This window comes from Lonchura striata, chromosome 1 (genome assembly GCF_050655825.1).
Source record: "Lonchura striata isolate lonStrDom1 chromosome 1, ASM5065582v1, whole genome shotgun sequence".
NCBI lineage: Eukaryota > Metazoa > Chordata > Aves > Passeriformes > Estrildidae > Lonchura > Lonchura striata.
The window spans coordinates 111,614,842-111,638,463 of record NC_140703.1 but is presented as its reverse complement, the minus strand read 5'-3'; the positions used below and the strand labels follow the sequence as shown (position 1 = coordinate 111,638,463).

Genomic DNA, 23,622 nt, shown 5'->3' with positions numbered 1-23,622 from the left:
AAGAGTTGCTTCAGAAGGGGACCAAAGAATAGATTTCTAATCTTTTTGAGTAAAGAAAATCCTTGGGAACAGACAAATATTAAGAGAAATAATTAGGTCTACTTGATATGAAGGTGGATGGAAATAATTGTGTTTGGAAGCTATGTTGTAAAAGTATATCTTGGCTATCATGCACACTAAAATACTAAAGCTTTTTAGCTGCTCAGTCGAGAGAAGCATGAAAATTTAAGTCTAAGACCTGAAAGTCCTGAGGAGATCTATGAACTTGTTTCTTCAAGACAGTCTACATTTTATCTGCTGTTCGAGTTCTAACATCAGTTTTCTTCCAGTATATTACTTGTTTTAATTGAGTGGAGGAAGTTAGGTACAAGCAATAAGGTATTGTCTATACAGTTATGTTTTAGTTAAAAATCCACTAAATAAAACCTTGAATGAACCTATTTTATATTAATTAAGTTTTATCTTTCATACTGCATTTATTTTTTTTTTTTCTGGTTCTGTGTTATAAAACTATTGTATGTATAAGCAGTAACTTTGGGAGAGAGCCTTGTGTTAACCAGCTCTGTGTGTTACTGAGCACTTTCTGGCATGGCATTTTCCAGCTACAAGCCATTTATTTTAATGATGACATTTACCAGGGACAGGCTCTCACACTGAATATATTGTATGTATTTGATTTCCTAATATGAATCCAGCCAACAAATGCACACAGTGGCAGTGAGTAAATTGGCAATGCAAGTAAAATCACTGTGATCTATGGTTGGTTTACTTAAAATCTATGACATAGATTTTCATGGGATGTTGTTTTTTTTAAATCACTTTATATGCATAAGATTTATTATGTGTTTCTTGGTTGGGGGAGGGGATTTGTTCTATGTATTTCTTCTGCCTGCAATATTCACTGGTCAATTTTTTTCTATTTTTTGAAGTTGCTGTAGGAGGAAAATCCCAATTGCAAAAGAGGCTGGTGCTAAAAAGTCATATTTTGTTGTTTCAGAGTGTCTTAGCATTTGTTAAGGCAGTTAAATAAGAATTTAATTTTAATACTTTAAATAACTAAAAAATTACTTTACAGATATAATCTAAGTTCCACTGAAAGCTCCTAGCAGAGTCAGCAGTCTAAACCCCAAGCTTCTTGATTTCCTTTAGAAGACTAACTAAATAAAGTTAGATTTTAAAAACATCATTTTATCTACTGTGACAGAATAAGTTACTGTAGATTTTTTTAATGTCTGTCACTTGTAACATTGCCTGTAATATAGTGACAGTTTACAGTTTCAGATCTTACTGAAAATATTGCCTTAGTTTATAGCATTATGAGCAGTGAAAATGACTTATGAAATACTACTCTGCCTGAGCAAAGTAGATATTTTTTTTTCCTTTGCCAAATCAAATTAGGATTTGAATGCAAGTTGCTAGCACAGAAATATTTGTTACAATGTGTATATGTTACACATCTCTTTTCAGGTCTGTACAGGTTATCATTGCTGTGTCCTCTTGTGTCCTCGTCATTCTCTTTGCAAAGCTTTTCCAAACTGGAGCCTGTGTTTCCAGCACAGGGCTGCACAAGTGGGGCTGACAGGTTTGCAAAGAAGCTTTTCATCTCTGATGCTGTAGTTCTACAAGAGCCAATCTTGTGCTGCAGGCTGACAGGGCACCCACCATCCCCACCTCTTAATAGCTTCTCTGATAGAGGGGAAAGCCAGTAAAGGGACTAGAGCTCCCTGGAAATGCAGGATGGTGACATCTAGGACTATTAGATGCCACTTGCCATCTGTGCAGTGTGTGGGTGAGTATCAGTGCTTTGCATCCTCCCCTTCCCCCTCAGGAGGACTGAACAGATCCTGGCTGCTGAAGGGGAAGGCAAAGCCCTATTTCTTCATTCCACCTTCCTTACTCTGCACTCCTGTGGCTTCATTTGGGTTTGCTTTGGCACTTTTTTAACCTTGGGCTGATTTATTTTAATTCCAGTTGGGGGAAAAATTGATTACAGGACTTGCATCCTAAGTCTCCTAGTCTTTACTATCTTGTTGATTGGCTGGCTTCCTTTTTTAAATGCATCTTATTTAGAAACCTGTTAGGGTTGAAGAGGAATTACCCTGTTTAGGGGAAAACACAAGTTTGAGTTTATTCAGGTGAGAATTTTGATATTTTCTTTAGAAGAAGATAATTCTATGTGCTGTATGTTATTCTGAAATCTGAGATAAACTGCTGTGAGATGGTCTGAAAATAGAAGAGATTTTCACTTCTTCTAAGGGCTACCAGTGACTTTGTTTGAGACAGAAATGCACTCTGGAGTTGGAGTAGGAGCTCTAGGAGTATGGTTGGTAACACGTTGGTAACATGGTTGGTATCAGTGGCCACACGTTGGCTTTTTCACTCCTGTGTGAAGACTTGGTCATTTGATAAGGCAGGGCATTGCTTATCATTTTGTGTTTTATAACACAATCAAATTTTCTGCCTTGGTCCTGTTTTTAGTAACTACTGAGGAATTATGGGCTGTACAGTAACAATCAAAGCTATTCACAGCTTCAGGGCAGGTTAATCTGTGTTGCAAATGCTGGACTGAGGGCACTTACATGTGCCAAGATCTTTGGAAGAAAACAATATTTTAATACCTATTGTAGAGGGTTTTTTTCTTTTTATAAAAATAATTTACATTTTGAAGTCTTTTTCTGCCTTCCATGTAGTAGTAACTACTGCAAGAGAAATTGGTTTATTTAATGTTATAAACCCAGACAGGGAGAGATAGTCTCTTTATAAAATAAAATTGTGTCTCTTCTGTGTCAGCATTTAGACAATAAGTTGTAGAACAGAGCTTTAGAGCTGGTGACAGTTTGTTTGCTGTGGTGACAGTTTGTTTGCTGATAGGAAGGCAGGTTCATATCCTGAATGATATCAAATCTGTATCCTCATGTGGCATTGCAGTAACTTGATTCCCCCTTGCTCTCAGCACTACTCTTCACTATCATCTTTGCCTCTTGCAAACTGATGGCTGGATTTACACAACATCCTCTGAAGAATGTCTCAGGTGAAGAGGACTCTGCAGTCCTTTGTTTTACTGAATTTGCAATTACTCTTCTGAGTGACAAGCCTTGGACCTTCAGTACCTGTATATGCTTTGTTGCCTCAGATCATCTGTGTTTGTGATTGTCCTGGTTTGTCTGCTGGCCCAAAACAGAAATCAATTACAAGGTCTGGTTCTGAGGTTGCTTGTAATGACTAGGAACTGATAGATATGGAGGCACTGGCTTTGCTGAGATTAAGGCAAATTTCAGGATTTGCTTCATATGTCTTTGAAGATTCTGCCCTCCTGTATCAATTGGTACAGAGCTTCTAAGTTTTGCATCACCCCACCCTTGCTCCACTTAGGTTTTGTAGATACTGAGTGCATAGTTGTGCACTTGTGCATAGTTTTGTTTTGCTCTTCTTGTAATTAATGAGTAGAAGGTAAGAGTTCATTACCTCTCTGATTGAATCTGGCTTTGTATCCCTACAGATTAACTTTCCACTGCAGTTGTCTGAGACTGTGAGAGCCTAAGGAATCTTGTTCCTTTCATAGTTGGATGGAGCCTGTCTGGCAGCAGACAGTCTTGCTGTGTTAGTAGCAAGTTAATTGATGTGACTTTGACATCTGTGTATAGGAAAAGTTGAACCAAATAAAGAAGGACCCAATTCCTGATGAGTTTTAGAGACTTTAAGGACTACAGTGATGTAACTCTAATTTTCTTTGCAATGTGGTATGTGTTATTTCTTGTTTGTGTAAATGGAGATCGTGGTAGCTGTTGGTTCTCTGAGGCGTTCTGGGAGGGACAGAGGAGCAGTTTTGTTTGCGTTCCTAAATTACTGAGGTGTAAATTGTCATTTTCATCTGGTCTGGAGGCTTTTGCACAAAGGCTGACCCAGAAAAGTGTCCTGGGATCTGGTAGCTGGTTTTGGTGGCATCCTCTCCACCTGACCTGTTTCCAAGGACTGTGTGTTTCAGGGATCAGGACTCAGGAAAGCTTGTTTAAACAAGCCAGCTCTGTTCTGGGCCTCACCTGAGCCTCCTGTCTGGGCAGGGCTCTGGGGGATCCTGTTGCAACTCCATGGCTCCTAAGATCTTGAAAGATGATAGAAAGTCAATGGTTTTTACCCTTTTATCTGATGCTATCCTAATCAGTTATTTCAGTGTCCAAGTCCATTCTTCACCAGATTTTACCCATTTAAAGAGTGATCAAACTTCATCTCAAAGATCAGTTATTGCTGAAGGTTTGCAACTTGTAGTATCAGGTGAGTACAGTGAACATGTGTTATAGTAGTCAGGAATATCTGTATACTAGAAAAAAAATCATTTAAGTTTTAAATTTAAAAAATTGAAGCTTTTGTAAATTTTCTTGCAAATTTGAGAGTTTTTCATGCTGTTATACTATATGTAAATAATAGATTTGTATCTCAAAATCCTTTTCCAAACTGGAGATGACAAATCATATTTCATGACTACCAACAGGCTACTGGTGTTGTGTAATTTTTATCATGTGAATATTAACAGTATTTTAATTTGCAGTTATAAAACAACAAAACAAAGAAGATACCTATAGAAGAAATGGTTGCTACATTTGTGCAGTATTTACATTTTTACTTCCCTTTTCACTTTCATTAGCATTCATTGTAGCTGTCCTCGAAGTTTTATTTGGTACGTGTGTTTCTGCAAAAATTCTTAAAAATGGATTATGACAGATGTGTTGTTTGCTTTGATTCCAGTATTCATTGCTGACAGCACACAGCACTTTTGTGTCTATGATTGCTCTTAAGTTGGCACAAGTATCACTTGAATAATATTGCTTGTGGCAACAAAAGGCTTAAATGAATTTCAGTTTCATGATTTGGTGTGGCATTTGGGAAACAAAAAGGAGAGGAAAGCCAGTTTAATTTAATAAATTTTCAAGAATGCAGAAAAGTTCAAAGCTTTAGGCTCAAGTTCAATGCTGAAGGTTCAGAAATGTGTTGAGCTTTAATTATTCTTTTTTCACCTTTAGAATGTTATGATGCAATTAGGCTGCTTTTAAATCCTGCTTACCTAGGAATTATGAATAGGCTAGCCAAACTGACTGTAATATGTAGTGTGTATATATATATATATGTATATGTATATATAAATTGTATTAATTTCTCTGTGCTCTGAGGCAATTTTATTTCCTTAAGTAGTTGTTCATGACTGGAGATTTATGGAGCAGGATGATTTAAGCAGCCAAGTCTTAATTCTCCATGGTAAATGGAGTCTGAAGTATACTATAGCTAATATAAAAAGATATTTGCGATAATACAGCTATTGCTAGAAAGCATCTGGATGTGCAAAATATGTACAGTGTGTTTTTATTTTCTGTTAAGGTTTTTGAGCTCTAGCATAGCATCAATCCAGAACTGACCCTTTTGGAGAGTGTCAGCCCCATTTTCCTGGCGCTCCATTTCAGGGGGTGTTCATTGGCATTTTCACAGCTTTTGTTTAGCTGGGCTAATAAATCCTCAAGAAATCAGGGTTCCTGTGACTTTGAGGTGGCCCTAAGTGGTGCTAACTCAAGTCCATCATGGTTTATTAATCCAGGTATTGACTGGCAGAGATTCTTCTCTATCATCGTGCCCTGAAGCAGCAGAACTGCTGTGCATATACTGCATTTAAGCTCATAAATTCTGCTAGGACCTGAGCTGACTTTTAATTCTGTTGCAGATGCATATACAACCTGCATAAACAGCTCATGGGTTTGCAAATTTGAGGTTTTATGTCAAAGCAGCAGGTGCATAATTAATCTCCTTTCTGAGTGGAGTGTTCTACCCCTCCCTTGTCTTGGTCTCTTGTTTTCCTGCTGCAGCGTTCTGGAGAATGAGAACAGGTTGTGCAGCCTGAGACACACTGGACAGGTTGCTTCACCAAAAGAGATTCGTGAGGGGAGGGAGGTTGGGCTCCAAAATGTTTGCTTCTTCCTTCAAAAAGGGGTGGGGAGAACACCTTGTGCAATTCCCTGTGCTTCAGGTTATTTTCAGAATATGGACAAAGCTGCATTCAGCCTGAGAGTCGTGCATTGTCATGTTAAGAAATAGTTTTAATTTTTGTTGTGCAGACAGGAAAGGTGCTCTAAAAAGTCTGTGGAATGGGTCAGGGCCCTCTCTAACTCAGATGACTGACTGATATGTCACGTTTTCCATTTCCATGTACTCTATAATGTCAGTGATATTCTTTATTCTTGACAAGCATTTAACTTGTGAGGTAAAGAAATGTGGGTTTATTTTAACAAAAGAACCCTGCTAACTGTTTCTTACAGTGCTCTTGTAAAGCTATTTTGCAGAGAGGATACAGATTATTATCAGTTGTTTTACTTCTGTGGACTTCTAAAATATAGTTGTGGATATATGTTTTGATAATTTCATATATATGCAAGCTTATTGTTGCTCTTACACTTTAGAGCATTAAAAATAGGCAGAATTTATAAAGGTTTGTTCTTAGTCTAATGGATCACCATTTCAGATTTGGACAACCATGAAAGAAATTTAAACAAATTTGAGTCAAACCTTGTAGCACCTGAGAAAGGTTCATTCAATTTGAGAGAGTTTATATGCAAGTACTTAAACAATCTTTGCTTTGTCTAGCAGAAGGAGCAATCCATTATTCCCAGCTGGCTACTACAAAGCTTTATATATCTGTGTCAGTTCCTCGAAATACCCTGTGACAGTGAAGGAAATTATGTATTACAATGTGATTCTTGCTGCTGGCATCACATGAAAGTTCAGAGGCAGTGGGAAACTCTCAAAAGTTAGTTAAAAAGCCATGCATGTGTATTGTTGGCAAGTCCAATCTCCTACTTTGATACAATTTACAAGTTCACAGATTTTTTTAGCTGATCAAACAGTTTCTAACTCAACTTGCACTAAGTATGAATTGTAGGTATTTTTTTGCTTGTCAACAGATAATAAAGAAGGGATATGAAATATTATTTGCTTAATGCTTGGGTGAGATTAAAGAAGAAAAGCTCTTCCTGGCTGTATTGGTGAAGAGAAATTGTCCTTTAAATTACATGAGAAGTGTGTGAATATTATGAAAGAAAATATTTCTCTGATGACCTGTAATTGTGCTGGGACTCAATAGGCAAAGTTGTCACTGGATTGGTTCTTTATGGGCGTATATTATCTCTGTCAGCTTAATCTGTTTTAGAAGGGAAAGCATAAGTGATACTTCGCAAAGATTTGTAGTATTTTCAGCCTGTTGTAAAATCCAAGTCAGGCAAGTTAAAACCTTATTACTTGAGCTGTGACCTCAATGTTGCTAGATACAGGTTTGAGCTCAGTTGCACTGCCTTCGTCATTAACATCTGATTTCTGTGGAATGAAAGGAGAGGGGTGTGTTTTGAGAGCATTGGTTTCAGAGGCCTGGAGGAGTATTGCAACTGCACAAGCAGAAAAGGGACAATGTACTTCTTAAAAGCATTACAAACTTGGTACACAGAAGTACTTTATGGGGATTTGGTAAGTAGCACCAAGTCTAGTTAAAACTATGTTGGTTTGTTGATATGGAATCCTGAAAGTGCTGCTAAAAAGTTCATTCTGTAGTGAATTTTTTTACTGACTGAACTAAGACATGCACACCAGTTTTACAAAACTTGCTTTATAACGTGTCAGTTAACAAAGAAAACAAAAAAAAATTCCATGACTTTGGCAATAATTGCGAAGACAAGTATGTAAAAGAAGCAGGACAAACCAAAATTAAGTTTTCTTATATCCTAGATTATTAGTGGCTGAGAAGAATTTTCTGGTTCCTGATATTGTTCTGTCACTGAACCAGAAAACAGGTTTTGCTAAGGTAGTTGTTCTCCAGCATTCAGATACCATTCCACTACACAATTTCCAAGTAGAACAGAATTGGCATAATTCGTACATTTGCTAGGTAGTTGTCTATTAGTCAGGGTGCACTGTAGGTGCTGTTTGTGCTGAGTTCCATATGCTGTGCAGGGACTTTCAGAATTCAGCTGTCCCTTAAAGCAGCATTTACTGCAACTTGTACTATTTTACCTGAGAAAAAACTAAATTATCCTGAGCTGTTTGCCAGCTAAAACACTGTCAGTCACTGAGCTCTGTGGCACTGTGGAGTTGGGGTCATTTTCAGATGCTGGTGTTGCTTGGTTTGTCTAGACTTGGGCAAAGTAGATTATTTTCTTTCTAGGATTAGTGTGCAACTGGCTTTGTTTTGTATTGGCTGTGCAGAGCCTAGCAGTTCAAGACCAGAGAAACTTTGATCAAAGCAAAAAAGTATATTTTGTCTGCATGAGAATCATCTTAGGCAGTTGGTTCCCTATGTGAGTGCCTTTGGGCTGTTCCTGACTGTTAGTGTTCAGCAGCAGAACCAGTGTAATGGATTATTTAACCCTTCCTTAAGTAGGAATTGCAGACAGTTTGTCTAGACTAGCTGAATATGTTATGAAGAGATTTCCTTTGTATCTTCAAAATACCAGAGTTTTTCCTGTAGAACTGAGATTCTTTCTTAATATCAAAAAGTAAATTTGCCTGTCATTACATTTAGGTAAAGGCTAAGTCACAGAAGGACATTTCAAACAAAGAAAATCCAAAAACCTCCAAATGTTATAATGATCAGCAAGAGAAATCACTTAATTTTTCAAGATCAGCTAACATTCTCTTCTTGATAATGTTCCAGTGCCTCTGAGGGCACTTACATAATTTAATATCATTGCATTTTAGTACATGAGTACTAAAAACTCACTTAAAGGACCACAGTGTCTATAGCCTTTAGTTAACCTGTTCAACCTAAGTGAATTCTGGCCAAAAAATATCAACGTTTGGCACAAAAATGTTGAGCCAATCTAAGCATAACATTGGTAATAATGCTTTTAGCACATTCTGAGATAATACATTGCCTGTGCTGCCATGGTCAAAAGCTGGAGAGAAACCCTGTACACCCACACATCCATAGACACACACACCTGCAGCAAAAAGAACCCTCCACAAACAAATATACAAAAAAATGAAACAAAGAACTCCACTCTGGGTGATTAATCTTTAAAAAATGAGACATTCCAGTGATTTAAAATGAACAGGTTTTAGCTTTCTAAAGCTTTTTGTTAAACTTCATAGCAATAAACACACACTATGTTATAGTTTGTAGATTAAATGATGAATTTCTGGTTTATGAGAGCAAACTAAATGTATTCTAATTGTGTTACACATCTCTCGGTGTGTGCAGTGCAGTAGGATACTGGTGTGTGGCCATCAGCTCTGGTTGGAAGCGGAACAGAAACTGGTCTTGCATGGAAACCTGGATAAAAAGGTGCTTAGCACTGGATGTACCTTAAATATTTTTGAGTGTCATCGTTCCTCTGCTCTTAGGCCTGAACTGTACTCGTCCTTATTTGGATGAAGGGATGCGGGGCTGGCTGAACACAAAGCTCTCTGTGGCTGAATCCATGCAGGCTCCATGTGCTCAGCCACTGGCTCCACGCGGATCAAAGCCAGAGCTGCGTTGCCACCTAGTGAGAAATCCACAGGGACACGTGTCCACCTGGAGCTGCACAAACAGGACACTACAGATGGAGAAAAGAGCTATCACCTGACTTAAAGTTCATGTCTCAATTTAATTTGAGGTGTAGTTAAACATGTGAAAACATAAAACTAAGGCAAGTTAGCGTTTCCTGATGATATTGTGAAATCTGCTTTTCTGGTTTCTTTACTTGTTAGGAGGACAGCAATATACAAACTGTTGAGATTTGCATACTCTCAAATAGTTTTTGCTGCTGTAATCTGGTCATTTGTTTCTATTGCCAGGCTATCAATGCTGTTGTGCTCAGAGATGTTTGTGCAGGTTCTCAGGACTAGCCAGAACCAGTGTGGTGGGAAAAGAGCTCCACCAGGGAACTTCCACCAAGGGGAGAGGGAAAAGGATTGTTTGCAGTTAAGGTGTATCATTCCTTGATTGTGTTAATAGTGCAGTTGAACAAGCATTGCACCAGCATGAAGAGAAAGATGGTGCAGGAGGGACATTCTCTTTTTGACAAAAGAGGGAACAATTGCTGCATTTAATGGGGCTGTTACTTTTAAGTGCTAGTTTTCAGTACAAGAAAGCACAATCAGTGTAACTTTATGAAATTACAGCCTTGCAATTATTTCAGTAAAGTCCACTGTGACCATAGCGGTGAGAATTTTGCCAGTTCAGTGCTCTAGCCAGCATGCAGAATTCTTTTATCAAATACCCCACCTTATGGCCAGTTGTTTCTCTGTTTTATTTTTGTTTTTTTAAAGAAATTTCACTGCATACTCCTGACAGATCTGCTGCTGCACTTCATTCTTTTAAGGAACTCATTGTATCCCAAAGTGTTTAAAATTGTGGCTTGCAGTGTAAAAACCTGTGGTCTATAGTACTTGGGAAGGTGTTTGGTTTCAGGCTGTTAAACAGTGCTGAGAAACAGGTGGGAATGTGGGATTTAATAAATGTGGATATCAGTAGTGAACGCGCTTTCATAACTTCATTGATCACAACTTGAGAGTCAATGACTATTTTCAATTTCCTTTCATTAATTATTGAAAACAGTGCAACATTAGAAGTGTTTCAGATTTTACAGCACAGATTGCAAAATGCTTTCAGCAACAATTCCATTTCTGTTTGGAAGGTCAACCTTGTGACAGATAGAACCCTCCTTACTCCTTTCTGAATTAATTTATAGAGTTCGTAACCCTGCTTCTGATTATTATAGTCTTACTTGAGTTTGTGAAGCACTTCAGAAACTGCTTTGCCATAGAGAAAAGAGAGATTGTGCATATAATTAATTAAAAAGCAATGATAGTCCAGAAAGTATTGCTTTCATATTCTTACTGCTTATTCCACTTTTCCTCTTTCCCCCCTACCTCTGAACCTGCTGTTGAATATTTACTAAGAGGACATAGAATGTGGAAAGTCTTAGATGAGAGATATCTAATCTTTGTTCTTCCTTGAAAATGCTAGATATTTTTTCAATGTAGTGGGTGCTTTGTAAAAAGTTGTTAAGAATTACCATTTAATTAAATGAAATGGGCTTAGATTATATGCAGTAGGCAGCTGTTAAATACTCTTTTGGGAATTCTTAAAACATTCTTTTAAAACATTTCTTTAAACATTCTTATTAGTTCAAGTGGATTAATTTCCTAAAATACATCATCTTATTTATGAAGCATTGCTTATTTTCATGTCAGTAAAAACAAGGAAGTGAATAAAAGGAACTAGAGTTGTTTTCATGGACACAATTGTACAAACCAACTTATACTGTCTGTCAGATACTTGATTCTGGACAAGTCTGGTGGATGTATCAGAAGTTGAGAGAGAAGTGGGATTTTTTTTCACACCCAGTTTTGTGTTCATCATGGCTGACAAGAGTATAAATTGAGGAAGGAAAATTATCTTTAAGTCTCCCAAGACACCCAGCTCCAGCTAAAAAGTCATTAACGGGTTTTTATTTATGTCCAAGCAATGAGAAAGAATAGAGTAGCTAGTGAAAGTTACTCAGAATTTAGCAAACATCTACAAAGTCTAATTCCACAAAATTAAGATATCTATAGGTTTCTTCATTCAAGTCTCAGAAAGGGAAAGATTAGCTGTAACTGCATTTTATTGTTCTTCCTTCATGCCAACATTTTGTTTGCAAACACTACAGTAGCATTAGAACAAAAGATACTGATGGGAGGTGGATTCTCTCACATTGCCACTGTGCTTGTTGATTCCCTTGGTGCTTTTATCAAGGGCCACTCACAGCCACATGCATTTGTTTCTTTTTGGTGCATGTCTTGAGCTGGTTTGCTAAAGTACGGATGGATTATGCAATAAGGATTTGGTGACAGTGGAAACACTTTCAGGGAGAGGTGTTACTTGCGTTTTGTAACATCCTAAACAGCTTTAAAGGCTGCTTTCCCCACCCTTTCTTTCTCCTTCCATATTCCTTCTCTTTCTTTTAAGTCGAGTTCTGTAGTTGAGATTCCTCATGAGCCACTTCCCATGCTAAAACTGTAAAACAGTGAGCCAGTGGAGACAAAAATAAATTTGTATTTTTCTTAACTGAGTTAGCACTGAAATGATTTTGGTGTGTGGTGTGACAAGCTGCAGGCTGCTGGAACAGAGGGCAGGAATGTGTGTGGGATGAAGGGGGAAACAGCCAGCAGTTAAATCAGCTTGGCTGCCCCGGAGCCTCAGCCACCCCAAGGTGTGTGGGAGGAGAGGCTGGAAAAGCTTTTAGTGCTTGTTGAGGCAGCGAGTCATTAACTGGTCGGGTGTATCTGTGTGATGATGCTCACATATCCCAGGAAGACAGGAAGTGCTGTTTTAATTAAAGGAAAGGGGAATACTCTCTCGTGGAATAAAAGAAAATACGTGAAAAGAAGAAATCTTTAGGGCTGAAACGTTGCTGTGGTTCTGCAGTATAGGAGGTTTGCTGCCAATGGCAATACAGGATGTTCCCACCTCCAGCTGCTCATTCCTGTTGCGGTGTGTTGGCTGCGCTGAGAGCTTTTATGACTTCCCTGATGTATTATTAGAATAATAGAGCCTAGAAGTAATTTTCACAGAGCAGCAAGAATGGGCAAAGAGAGAAGATAGGGAAATTTTTTAAGTCAGTATTTCCCTGGAAGTTCAGCTGGTTTTGGAAGTGTGACCTCAGGTACGGTGTGATTGGTTAAACTGGAATTTGGTGTTGTGCAGGATTTCCATGGGGCTGTTACAGGATGACTTGAGGCAGAGGTGTGTAGTGTCTACAGCAGAGAGGGAATTCGGTCTGGATTAAATGCAAGTGGCAAGTTTTTGATAAAGGGAGGGTGCAGGGACAGCCTTTGTGGGAAGAGGCTCGGGGCTGTGGGTTCCCAGACAGCTCCAATGGGCCAAAGCTGAGCCCATCAGCCTCGTGTGTGGTGCTTCTGTGAAGATACATTTCAGGAGGGGTAGCAACCACTGGAGCAAGGTGTGGGGAGTGTGGAACAAGAAGAAGGCACAGCAAGGTGTCGTGGTTTGACACGGAAAAAGAATTTTTCTGGAAGGAAGAGGTCAATTTGGATATTGACCAACTGAAGTGGACACGCCTCTGAGAACACAGAGGGGTTAAAAGCAGAATTCCCAGGGGAACTCGCTCTCTTTGGTTCTGGTCAGGGTGCAGTGCAGCCTCTCCCCTGCCCGGCTGTGGCTGGGTGGGGAGGGGAAGGGTCATGGCCTGACTGAGGTGGGCCCAAGGGTGGAGGGACTGGAACCCCCTGCAGATGGAAGGGTGGAGAAAATCTGGGATGTCTCTGTTCCCTCCCCCAGAGTAGAGAGAGAGAAAGAGACAGCAGCAGTTTTTATCAGCAGTTCACCATGGGAAGGAGAAGAGCGAGGGGGTCGCAAGGTGCCCGGCTGCCTGTGGGAGCTGGAGCCTGGGCCCAGAGCCATCCTTGGGAGTCGGGACTTTTAACCCTTCCTGAGAAATGAAAGCTTTGTGAAATTTCACTCCTCCTGGGTTTGAAAGAGAGGAGGAGAGACAGCTTGGACCCTGGGATGTTGGAAGGAGGAATTCTAGGTGGGAGGAGATGATGGAGTGGCGTTTGGCTGGACTTTTTCTTGGTAGCCACAAACTGAACCAATCTTCTCCTCCAAGAGAGACTGTATTTTAGGAGGATGCCAGTGAGCCAAGAGACCTGCTTCAGCTGGGAAAAGACAGAAGTGGTGTGAACAGAGAAAAGTTAGGGAGGTTTGTGGTGGTGCCCCCTGTTTTCAAAGATCTCTGTTCTTGGACCCTTGGCCCCAAGGGGAAATAGGGGGGACTGTGGTCCCAAAAAATGAAAAACTGAACTGTTGTTTTTTCCCCTCTTGGCAGGGCATCCTTGAAAGGAAAAATCCTAAAAGCAGTCTGTTCATCCATGCATTGGTGGTGAGAGCACTTTGCATGTAAAGGAGAGTGTCACCATGGCAAACTTTTTCTCCGGGCGGTGCCATGTGTGACATGGAAACACAGGATGTGGCAGCTGTGTTTTCTTGGGGGGTCTGTGGCACAGGAGGGGCTCCTCTCTCCCTCGATGGACTGAGTATCGATTGTCTGGAGGGTGGAAACCTGATTGGGGTCCAGATTGTGTCTCGCTGTGGTTTGTTGGAGTTGGGTGGTGGGAGGAGGAATGCTTAGAAGGTTTTCATTTTGAATTTTGCATGTGTTTTTTCTTTATTTTTCCTTTTAAAATAGTATAGTAGTAGTAGCATAATAAAGTTGTTTTCCTGTTATTAAGCTTGGGCCTGCTTTGCACTGTTCTTGATCGCATTTCACAGCATTCAATTGAGAGATTGCATTTTCATGGGGACACTGGCATTGTGCCAGTGTCAAACCATGACACAAGGTCAGGGGATGAGGAGATTGACAATGGCAGAGCAGATGGAGGACCCTTGCTGGGGCAGCAGAGAGGAGCCTGCAGTGTCCTGAGCATGGCCCTCACCCCTGCACCCCTCACAGCTGGGGCTGGAGGGGGTGAAGTGAGGGAGTGGAGGTAAGCCCATGAAAGGGGGAGGAAATTTCTTGGTCTCATGTTTATCTTCTTGATTCCCTCTACCCAAATCAATAAGCACATGTTTTACTTGAAAAAAAATAAATTAATTTTTTCAAGGTTGTTTGGCTGAAAATAGTAGCTGATAAACAATCTCTCTGTGTTTATTTCACCCTGTTAGTTTTTTTGTTCTTGTTACTTGTATTTTCTACCCCTGCCTGGCTGATCAGGAGCCTGAGTGGGAATTTAACATCTAGCAAAGGCTCGTAATCCACAGGACAAAAGGGGGTGAAACAGCTGGGGCTGAGATCTCAGTGTCTCCCGTGTCCATGCTTCAGGTGGTGCATCAGGCACATTTCAAGACACACAGTTCAGTTTAGCTGTTTCTGGAAGAATTCCATTTGGGTGATAAGGAGCTTCTCCATGATGCTCACCAGAGGATGGTTGGTAAGAATGACATAATCAAGTAAACAAAACATATTGATTTCCCTTTAAAACTTAGTACTACCACATCTATTTAAGTTATAAACAATCATATCTTGCTGTACAAAATATATAGAAGTATTTTAAGCAAGAAGCTTACTGTTGAAGATACTTCAGAATACTGTCACACCCAATCTGTGGCTGGAAAACTAATCCTTTAAAGGACTAAATCTGGAAAATCAGAATGGTGTATGTATAAAAATGAATTATATATACATAAAAATTACATGTGTCTCCCATCTTGCTAAGAAACTTGGAGCTGTCTATCCCAAAGAAAGATGGGGCTGCTGCAGTCTGTGCACATCACTTTTAAAATAATGAAATGGTGCTGTTATGTAGGCTGTTAGAGATAATCTAATTCTTCCATGAACAAACTTTGAAAATGTTCAGTATATTTGAATGTTTTAAAACCTTGGGTATCAAATTTTGAAAGGAAATTAGGTGTTTGTCAGAATTGTCAGAGATGTGTAGGATATTAGGTTGTTAATTCCAATGGGAATTTTAAGTGATACTCATGTTTTATGTTTTTAATCAAAGACTGATATATTTTTCTGTGCAATTACATAGAGCAGTTATCTTTTTTAGTGCTTTCAGCAATTCAATTTCAGTGCTGCTATCCACACATGAGGCTACATTTTCTCTGTGTGGTGATTATGGTTGGGAATTCCTTTTCCATCTTTGAGCTTTTCTTCTTTGTTACTGAAGTCTGAACTTTCCTGCTGTTTAAACAACTTTAGTGCCTCTCTAAATAAATAGCCAGGTCTAATATGGAAACTTTAATATATCTCCAGCTGCTAAAAAAACCTCCAAGTTTTGTAAACAGACTGAAATTCTGGAACATTTATTGGTAACAGTTGTGTAAAAGGATAGCTTGTAAACGCTTTTTAAATTATGATGTAAAGTATGAGCCTGTGTGCTGAACTAGTTAAATGGAACACCAGATCTCTTTCCCTGTTCCTGGTTGTGTGACAATACCTTTCATGTAGCTGGCAGAGAAACTTCTAAAACTTGTGCTTTTAAAACTTGCAGTTCTATTTATTATCACTGTTGTCAATTATGTCTAAATTTGAAAAAAGTGCTGACAGGGAAGGCTTAAAGAATGAACCAGAAAGTAATTTCTTCAGCCATGTCAAGAACAAGAGAAAAATGAATAGATGAAGGGTTCAGAAAGGATTCAAATTAAGTTAAATAGTCCAGCCAGTAAAAGATGACAGTTTGGTTTAGATTCCAAGACATGCAGGGTATGTTCTTTCAACTAAATTTTGTTTACTAGTGGAGGAGACTGCTGTAAATATGGGATACATGACCACTGCTAAATGACACATCACCTCTTGCTGCTTTTAAAGCCAACTTGCTCCATTGGCAGATTCTGGAGTTGTCTTGAATCTTCTGTAGATATCTGGAATATGAAAGGCTAATTTGAATATGGGATGTGTGTCTGGGACCTTTATTACTACACAACATGGCTCAAATACTCAGCAGAGGTTTAGAAGACTTAACAGGAGGTAGCAAATAGTTAATACAATGTGGTATTCAGAATGATGCCACAGATAATATTGTGGCTCACAAGATAGTAACAGGATTTTTCTTGGGATATCCTCAATCACCTTGTGTAAGCGAAGTTTGTGTTGGATTCAGAACATGTCTGTGGGTACTTGGGACTTTATTTACCTCTTTGACCTGCAGAGGTAAAATTTTAATTCAGTCTAGAAAAAGCATTTGATAAATGAGTGAATGCTGATGTCTCTTTTTTTTGAGTGATAACAATGAAATGTGTCATCTCTGCCTTTTCTCCTCCTCCCCTTTCCTTTTTACTGGTCTTAAACATGACTTATTTTGACCTTTGGGTCACAGCCCAAATGTACTTCAGAATCCATCATCTCTTTCCTGCCCTGTGGCTTTGTTGAATCAGTGTGGTATGTGCTTGTCTGTCTCTTTATACCTCGTTTTCTTTTTCTTAATAGCCCTACTGTTGAACAAGTCCCTGCTGTGTTTAAAATAGGACTTTGTTCTGCTCTTAGCCCCAAGACCCCTTAGTCATAAAAACCCTTGTTCTGTAACTTCTATTCATTTGTTTTCCTGTTTGGAGATTTTATTTTCCACTTTGTTTCTCCTTCCTCATGTGCTGGTGCTCAGTCTGAGCAATTGCTGCACTCATCCAATATTACACAGAGGAATGAGGGAAATGGCAGCATATACTTTCTTCCTTTCAGTTCTAATTCCTTTCAAATAAAGCCCACAAAATATTAATAAAGGGAGCAGCCAAAATAAACTATTTTGAACACAGTCTTTGCCTGTATATAAAGCAGAACTTTCCTGCAATTTCATGTTGGGTATTTTCACTTGGCTTTCTATCTGAAATAGGTATTGGATCCACAGCAAAGTGTGGTAGCATTAAAGTTGTTATAAAGTAAGAGACAAAATAAAAGCAGCCTGTTTTCTGAAGATCATAGTCATTCCCAGAATCACAGTTTTTCATTCTCTTACACTGGTCTCAATGTGCTCATATCTGATCCTGTTTAGAAAGGACTGGATGTGTACTTGGGTGAACCTCTCTGCCTAGGAAAGGGGTGGGAGCCATTTAGTGTCAAATCATTGCCTATTGTGATGGAAGGGAAGGTTACAGTGTGGCTTCAGTAGTTATTCTGCATTAAGGTGATGAAAAACTGATAATGTGAGTATTTTCCATAGTGAAAGACATACTGCTGTTTCCTTAGGTTGTAGAATTTCACCTAAATAAATAGATGGAAAAATAAAGGCCAAATTTTACATTAATTTCTTTATCAACATTTCTTCTGTATCACTGAATGATTCTTCTGTTCGCTGTTCTGCTGGCACCTCCTAAGATGCCATTACATTATGGTTTCTAAAGGATTGCTCTGTCATTTTGCTTTTAGATTGTATTTGCAAGGTTGTGAGGGAGGGGACACATAATGCAGGTGTAATATGAAAGTTCTGGTAGCAAAATCTGCACTTCGGGATCTTAATATTTTTTTTTGATTGATGCCATTACATTATGGTTTCTAAAGGATTGCTCTGTCATTTTGCTTTTAGATTGTATTTGCAAGGTTGTGAGGGAGGGGACACATAATGCAGGTGTAATATGAAAGTTCTGGTAGCAAAATCTGCACTTCGGGATCTTAATATTTTTTTTTGATTGAAATGTAGTCATTTCCAAACTCTCAGCTTTTTATTTGAATGTATAGATGGCTGAAAGATCCAGAGTCTGGCATAAATCTGAGTTACCTGTTACATGCTTCATATAAAGGAATGTTTATCTTGCTGCTTGCATTTTTCAGTATAATTGATTCATGTTAAGAATGTAAGAGGGCACCTGTGAAAATAGTGCATTGTAAATTTCTTACTAGTGTAGCCCAGTTATATAGTGATTGTTCTCAAACCAAGAAATCATGTTTTTATTTCTCTATAAATGCATGTGTATGTCATTCTTGAGCAATGACCAATTGTATGGAAAGAGAATAGGAAAGTAAAATGTGTGCTTCAGAATTCATACTGATATTTTCCTCACTTATCAGATTATCATCAAAGCTATTCATTCAAGATTTTGCTATACTTTCTAGAATGTAAGTAGACAACTTAAAAAAAGTTTAAGGATTATTAAATAACAGAAATACCAAATTGTTTCAACAAAGAAGAAATAAAATTAATTCAGAGTGGTTTGGTTTTTTGCATTTCTTTATCTGCAGAAGTATTGATTTGTGATCAGAAAAAGTAAGTGTGTTGTTTAAAACAAAATCTTTCAAGATTTGAGAGATTTCAGAGTGGTTTCTGCTCTTCTTTTAACTGCAACTTTTCCTACTTTATTCACTCTTTTCTAGAGCAGAGACACAAACTAACATACGCTGATGAAAATTTCCATTATCATTTAATATTATGTGATTTTAAAATAAATGCTATTGAAGAAATAAACTGCAAGAAATTTAACCGTAAGAAAAATACTTCTTTACTTCTGAGGATGATCAGGTACCGGTGTAGGTTTTCTGGGGCAGGTTGTAGAGTTACCACACCTGGACATGTTCAGAGCTCAGCTGAGTGTGGCCCTGCACCATCTGCTCTGCTTCACCTTGCTTTGAGCAGAGGCTTTAGAGTAGAGACCTCCAGTTCTTACTAGTTCTGCAGTGTGGTGTAAGTCTGTCTTCTGCATTTGGAGGTGATTCTGCAGTGTTGTTAAATATTTAGGATTAAAATCTCAGTGTAGTCTGCACCTGTACATTCAAGGAACTTACTTCTGTAGAGTTCTTCAGATTATGACCAAGGAGATCTTCTATTAATATGTGAATTCAAGAATATGTTAAATTTTGAGACATATGTGAGTATTTGAATTAAGCATAATTAAATATCATCTTGTCAGAGTTCTTTTTAAAGATGAATTGATTTTTTAGAAATTTCAAATGTGTACATATTTCCAAACATAGTGTTCTAAACAGCTTGAATACATAGCTAACCTGGAACTACCTTCTTGTCTTCCACAGATCTGAAGAGAGAAGCCAGTATTTGTCACATGCTGAAGCATCCTCACATTGTTGAACTGTTGGAGACATACAGCTCAGATGGAATGCTTTATATGGTCTTTGAGTTGTAAGTTTCTTGCCTTGATTTTACCTTTCCATGTTGTCATTTGCTAAATAAAATCCTAAAAGTATGTCTGCTCATTGCTGTAGGTTTTGTAGCTCAGAGGGCTTGAGTCTGAACACCAGGGCTTTCTAAAGAAAGGCATGATCTTTTTTGATGGCTGCAGGGTAAGAAAAGTTGAAAATCTGCTGATAGACATCATCTTTGGGTAACTGAGGGTATTTTGTTCCAGATGTGAAATTTTATTTCTTTTTTTTCACACTGTTCCTTCTTTAGCACTGCTTTTCTATTATTAGATAAGGAAGTAAAGTTATTGCTGTTTTTAAGTGTTCTTATAAATCAATATACTTGTTCACAATATATGAAAAGGGTTTGTTTTTTTTTCTACAAGATCTGTTTTGGAAGGTTGAATGTAAGAGTTTAGTTGTAAGAGGTAGGAAAATGTGACTTTTCAGCAATGGACAGGTATTTTTATTCAACATCAAGAAATGAAGAAGGGAGACAGCCCCAAAATGACCACATTATTTTCTTTGAGGAAACCTTCCTGAGTTAGGTTTATCTAAATGGGAGGGATACAGCCAGACATGTGAAATGGTCTTTTGTGCATGTTCTGTATTGGATCTTCTTTCTCTCTGCCTACCAGCTCTTCTTTTTGTGCTCCCTATATATTCATTCCTAGTCAGTTTGGGCATATATATTTTTACCTCCTAAATTTCTCTGATCTTCCTCCGTTATGTTTTCTGGTGGATTTGAGCTGCTGATGTTGGAGTAACCACATCACAGAGGTTTGTTAGGTAAAACTGACTTGCCCACTAGAGCCAAGAATTTGATTTGAGATGTCCACATAAAAAATAATTCTCACATGTTTTACCACTGAGGTAGTAGAAAAGCCACAACAAAAACATTAGGTAAAGCAGAAAATTGGGCGGTTTTTAGATGAATTCAAAAACTTACAATTTTGTGAAGTAATTGTTCTATGCTTTCCTCTCTGTACATTTTTATTCAATACTGACTTTGCATTTTATTTTGAAAATCCCAAAGCATTGACCATGGGACTTTAATTACCCTATTATGAAATAATTATGTACACCTTGGGTAGTCATACTCAGATAATTAACAAGATTTTGAAATGGGAAAAAAAAGGGGTTGCTTCTATTTTTAACATGCTGATAACTCAGAAATAGGAGACAAAAGCAGTAATTATTTTTTAATGACAATCCTATTATAATTTATGTTTGTACACACAAAAAGCAAGTCTGAACAATTAGAATTACTACACAAATACTGCACCTGACTTCAGGCCACATGAAAGAAGGAATTACAAAGCTAAATTATTTGAGGAATGATGATTGTTTATCATATGTATGTCCTTGTCTCCTTTGTACACAAGAGTCATCAGTCTTTTGTAGCAGTGATGGAAAACAAGACTATAGGAACACCTGTGCTCGAGCTGTGGGAGGGAGGGGAAGGGCTGTGGCAGGACGTGGTGCTGTGCTGGAGGGGATGCTTTGGTAAGGGATTCAGCAGCAGACTGGTGTTTGTGTGGAGTGAGACTGCATTGTCCGAGTCTGAGCAGCTAGGGGCACACTCTGTAACTGTGACCAGAAAAACAAACTTGGAGTTAGCAGAAAAGCATCTCTGTACATCTCTGGAGGTAATTAATTTTCCTCCATGCTGCTTTCTGTTCATTATGCTGTTACTGTAACCAGCTCAACTGATTTGCAGCAAATTGCTATCTACAGTAATAAAATATATTTTATTAGAGTCTAGTTACTCTGAAGGGACTGAAGAGGGGACAACACAGATCTGCAGACCTAAACCCTGCTGTGATGAGTGATTTATGGGCTCACAGGTGCTTTGCTTGAAAACTAAGGCAGGCCTAGCACATAAAATGTGTGGAATAACCAAACCTAAGCCTTGGTGCCATCACTTGAACATAAATGATACATTTTTTTCACTGCTGTTTCATAGGCTGTGAGCTTGCTGGGGCAGCTGCTAGGATGACCTTGAATATCTTGCCAAACCTACTGATACAGGAGAAGTACAAATGAAACAAGCAAATGTACCATGTACCTGGGAACAGCTGATTGAACCACTCAGGAAAATGTACAATTTGTGCCCAGTTTGGAAAGCTTTTGTGAAAATAAACATTTTAAAAATCAAACTGCGATTCATAGAAGCACCAATGAAGATGCACAGTAGCAATAACATTTAACACCAAAAAATGAGCTCTGTTTTGAACCCCTTATTCATACACAAGCTCAAGCACTCTTTAGAATGGCCCATATCTCAGATTATTACCAGTAGGCTGCATGGTGATGCTGTGATAAATTGCACTGAAGCAGGTGGCCATAATAAATAAAGTGCATGTTTAGGGTAAGAAGCAGACCCTATCCCAGAAGGCCTTATTGCTAAGGTGAAAATATTATTTTTAAAATATTTATGTGTTACTGCATTACAAATGAGAGAGAATCTACCTGTGCAAAATTATTTCCCTCACACACATCCCAGCTGTCCCCCTAGAGGGACTCTACTCTGAAGGAAATGATCCCTTGGAGATTCTGGAGACACCTTATGTCTGGGAAAGGCCACTTCTACTCTATTATAGAGTTGCAATTTTCTTTCCCATTTTTGGTGTTATTTGCTGGCAGCTGTGTAGAATCATGGGGTCATTTAGGTTGGAAAAGACCTCTTAAGATGATCAAGTCCAAGCATTAACCCAGCAGTGCCTAGTCCACACTAAACCACATCCCTGAACTCCCCATCTACACATCTTTTAAATAACACCAGGGATGGTGACTACACCATTAACCTGGGCATCCTGTTCTCATGCTTGACAACCCTCTCAGTGAAGAGATTTTTACTGCTACCCAATGTAAACCTCCCCTAGCACAAATTGAGGCCATTTTGCCTTTTGTGATTGCTTTTGTTACCTGAGAGAAAAAGCCAACCCTGACCTGGCTACAACCTCTTTCAGGCATTTGTAGAGACTGATGAGGTCCCCTATAATAAGCCTCCTGGTTTTATTTAGAATACTCTTTTCTCTGTGGTATACAAGTGTCACTTAATATTCTATTACTTTTTTTTTTCCTAATGATCATTGATTTTTATCAGTGAGAATACTTTGAGAAGGGTCAGAGCTACTTGCAATATTTCTAAAAGAAAGTAAATATTCATTTTGAAGGGTCTGAAAACTAGATTTTAGACTTATGAGTACATTATTTGTAGTTTATCCTCTGTACGTATGGACTGAGAGTACTTCCACGCTGAAGAGCTCAGATACAGGAGCAGTGAGTGCTATCCAAAAACCTTGCTATTTGGTAATTTGCAGAATATTGTCTCACTATACTTAGAGGGGTTTGTTTTTCTTGGAGCATTCTAAGAGAGATTTATATCTTGGGACATTAGAAGAACTGATCTGTTAAGATTTAGCAGTTAGGAATATATATATAAATATCTAGATGTATACATATAGCTTTGCCATTTAATGTAGCTAACATGTAAAAATGCTTCAGGTTTAAAATCACAAATTCATAAAAGCAATAGTTAATAGGGTTGCAGTTGGCTTATTTGAGGTAAGTGAAGAAGTCTAGGAAAACTGTTCGGGTGAGGGCGAAAATGCCATTGTGCACATGCCTTAAACATACATGGTACAAAACTCAGTAAGAGCAGTCTGTCAACTCTGAATTCTTTTATCTTACTTCTATTAACTAATAATTCAGTTCCCTGAGTGAAGCAGTGCTTCTAAAGCTTTCTCATTCTTCATCAATAAATTAAATTGTAGACCACATCCTATTAGGTCTGCAAATTCAAAGCTATCATACCCCAATATGAAAACACAGATTTCTTATGTAGTATGTTGTCTGTTCTTTAGTCACTGCTGGTGTCAGAGCAGATCTATAGATATACATATATTTACTTATTGTGTATAATTATTTATTTACATTTAAAACACATCAGTCCCAGTCAGTTCATGTCCCTTCCACGAGCTCCCTCTGCTGGTGTCAGGTAATTCTCTCAGGCTACAACTGAGTTCTGATTTTTCCCAAA

The 23,622-nt window shown here is 38.4% G+C and overlaps 1 protein-coding gene across 12 annotated transcripts in view; it reads left to right on the top strand.

The window, feature by feature from the left end:
• The window catches only part of CASK (calcium/calmodulin dependent serine protein kinase), a 184,824-nt gene that overhangs the window by 59,056 nt on the left and 102,146 nt on the right, over positions 1-23,622 (top strand). For all 12 annotated transcript variants that reach the window (XM_077781674.2, XM_077781677.2, XM_085560260.1 and 9 more), the window contains exon 3: positions 19,473-19,578. In XM_077781674.2, the coding sequence (XP_077637800.1) occupies positions 19,473-19,578 (106 nt within the window). The remainder of the gene's footprint in view (positions 1-19,472; positions 19,579-23,622) is intronic.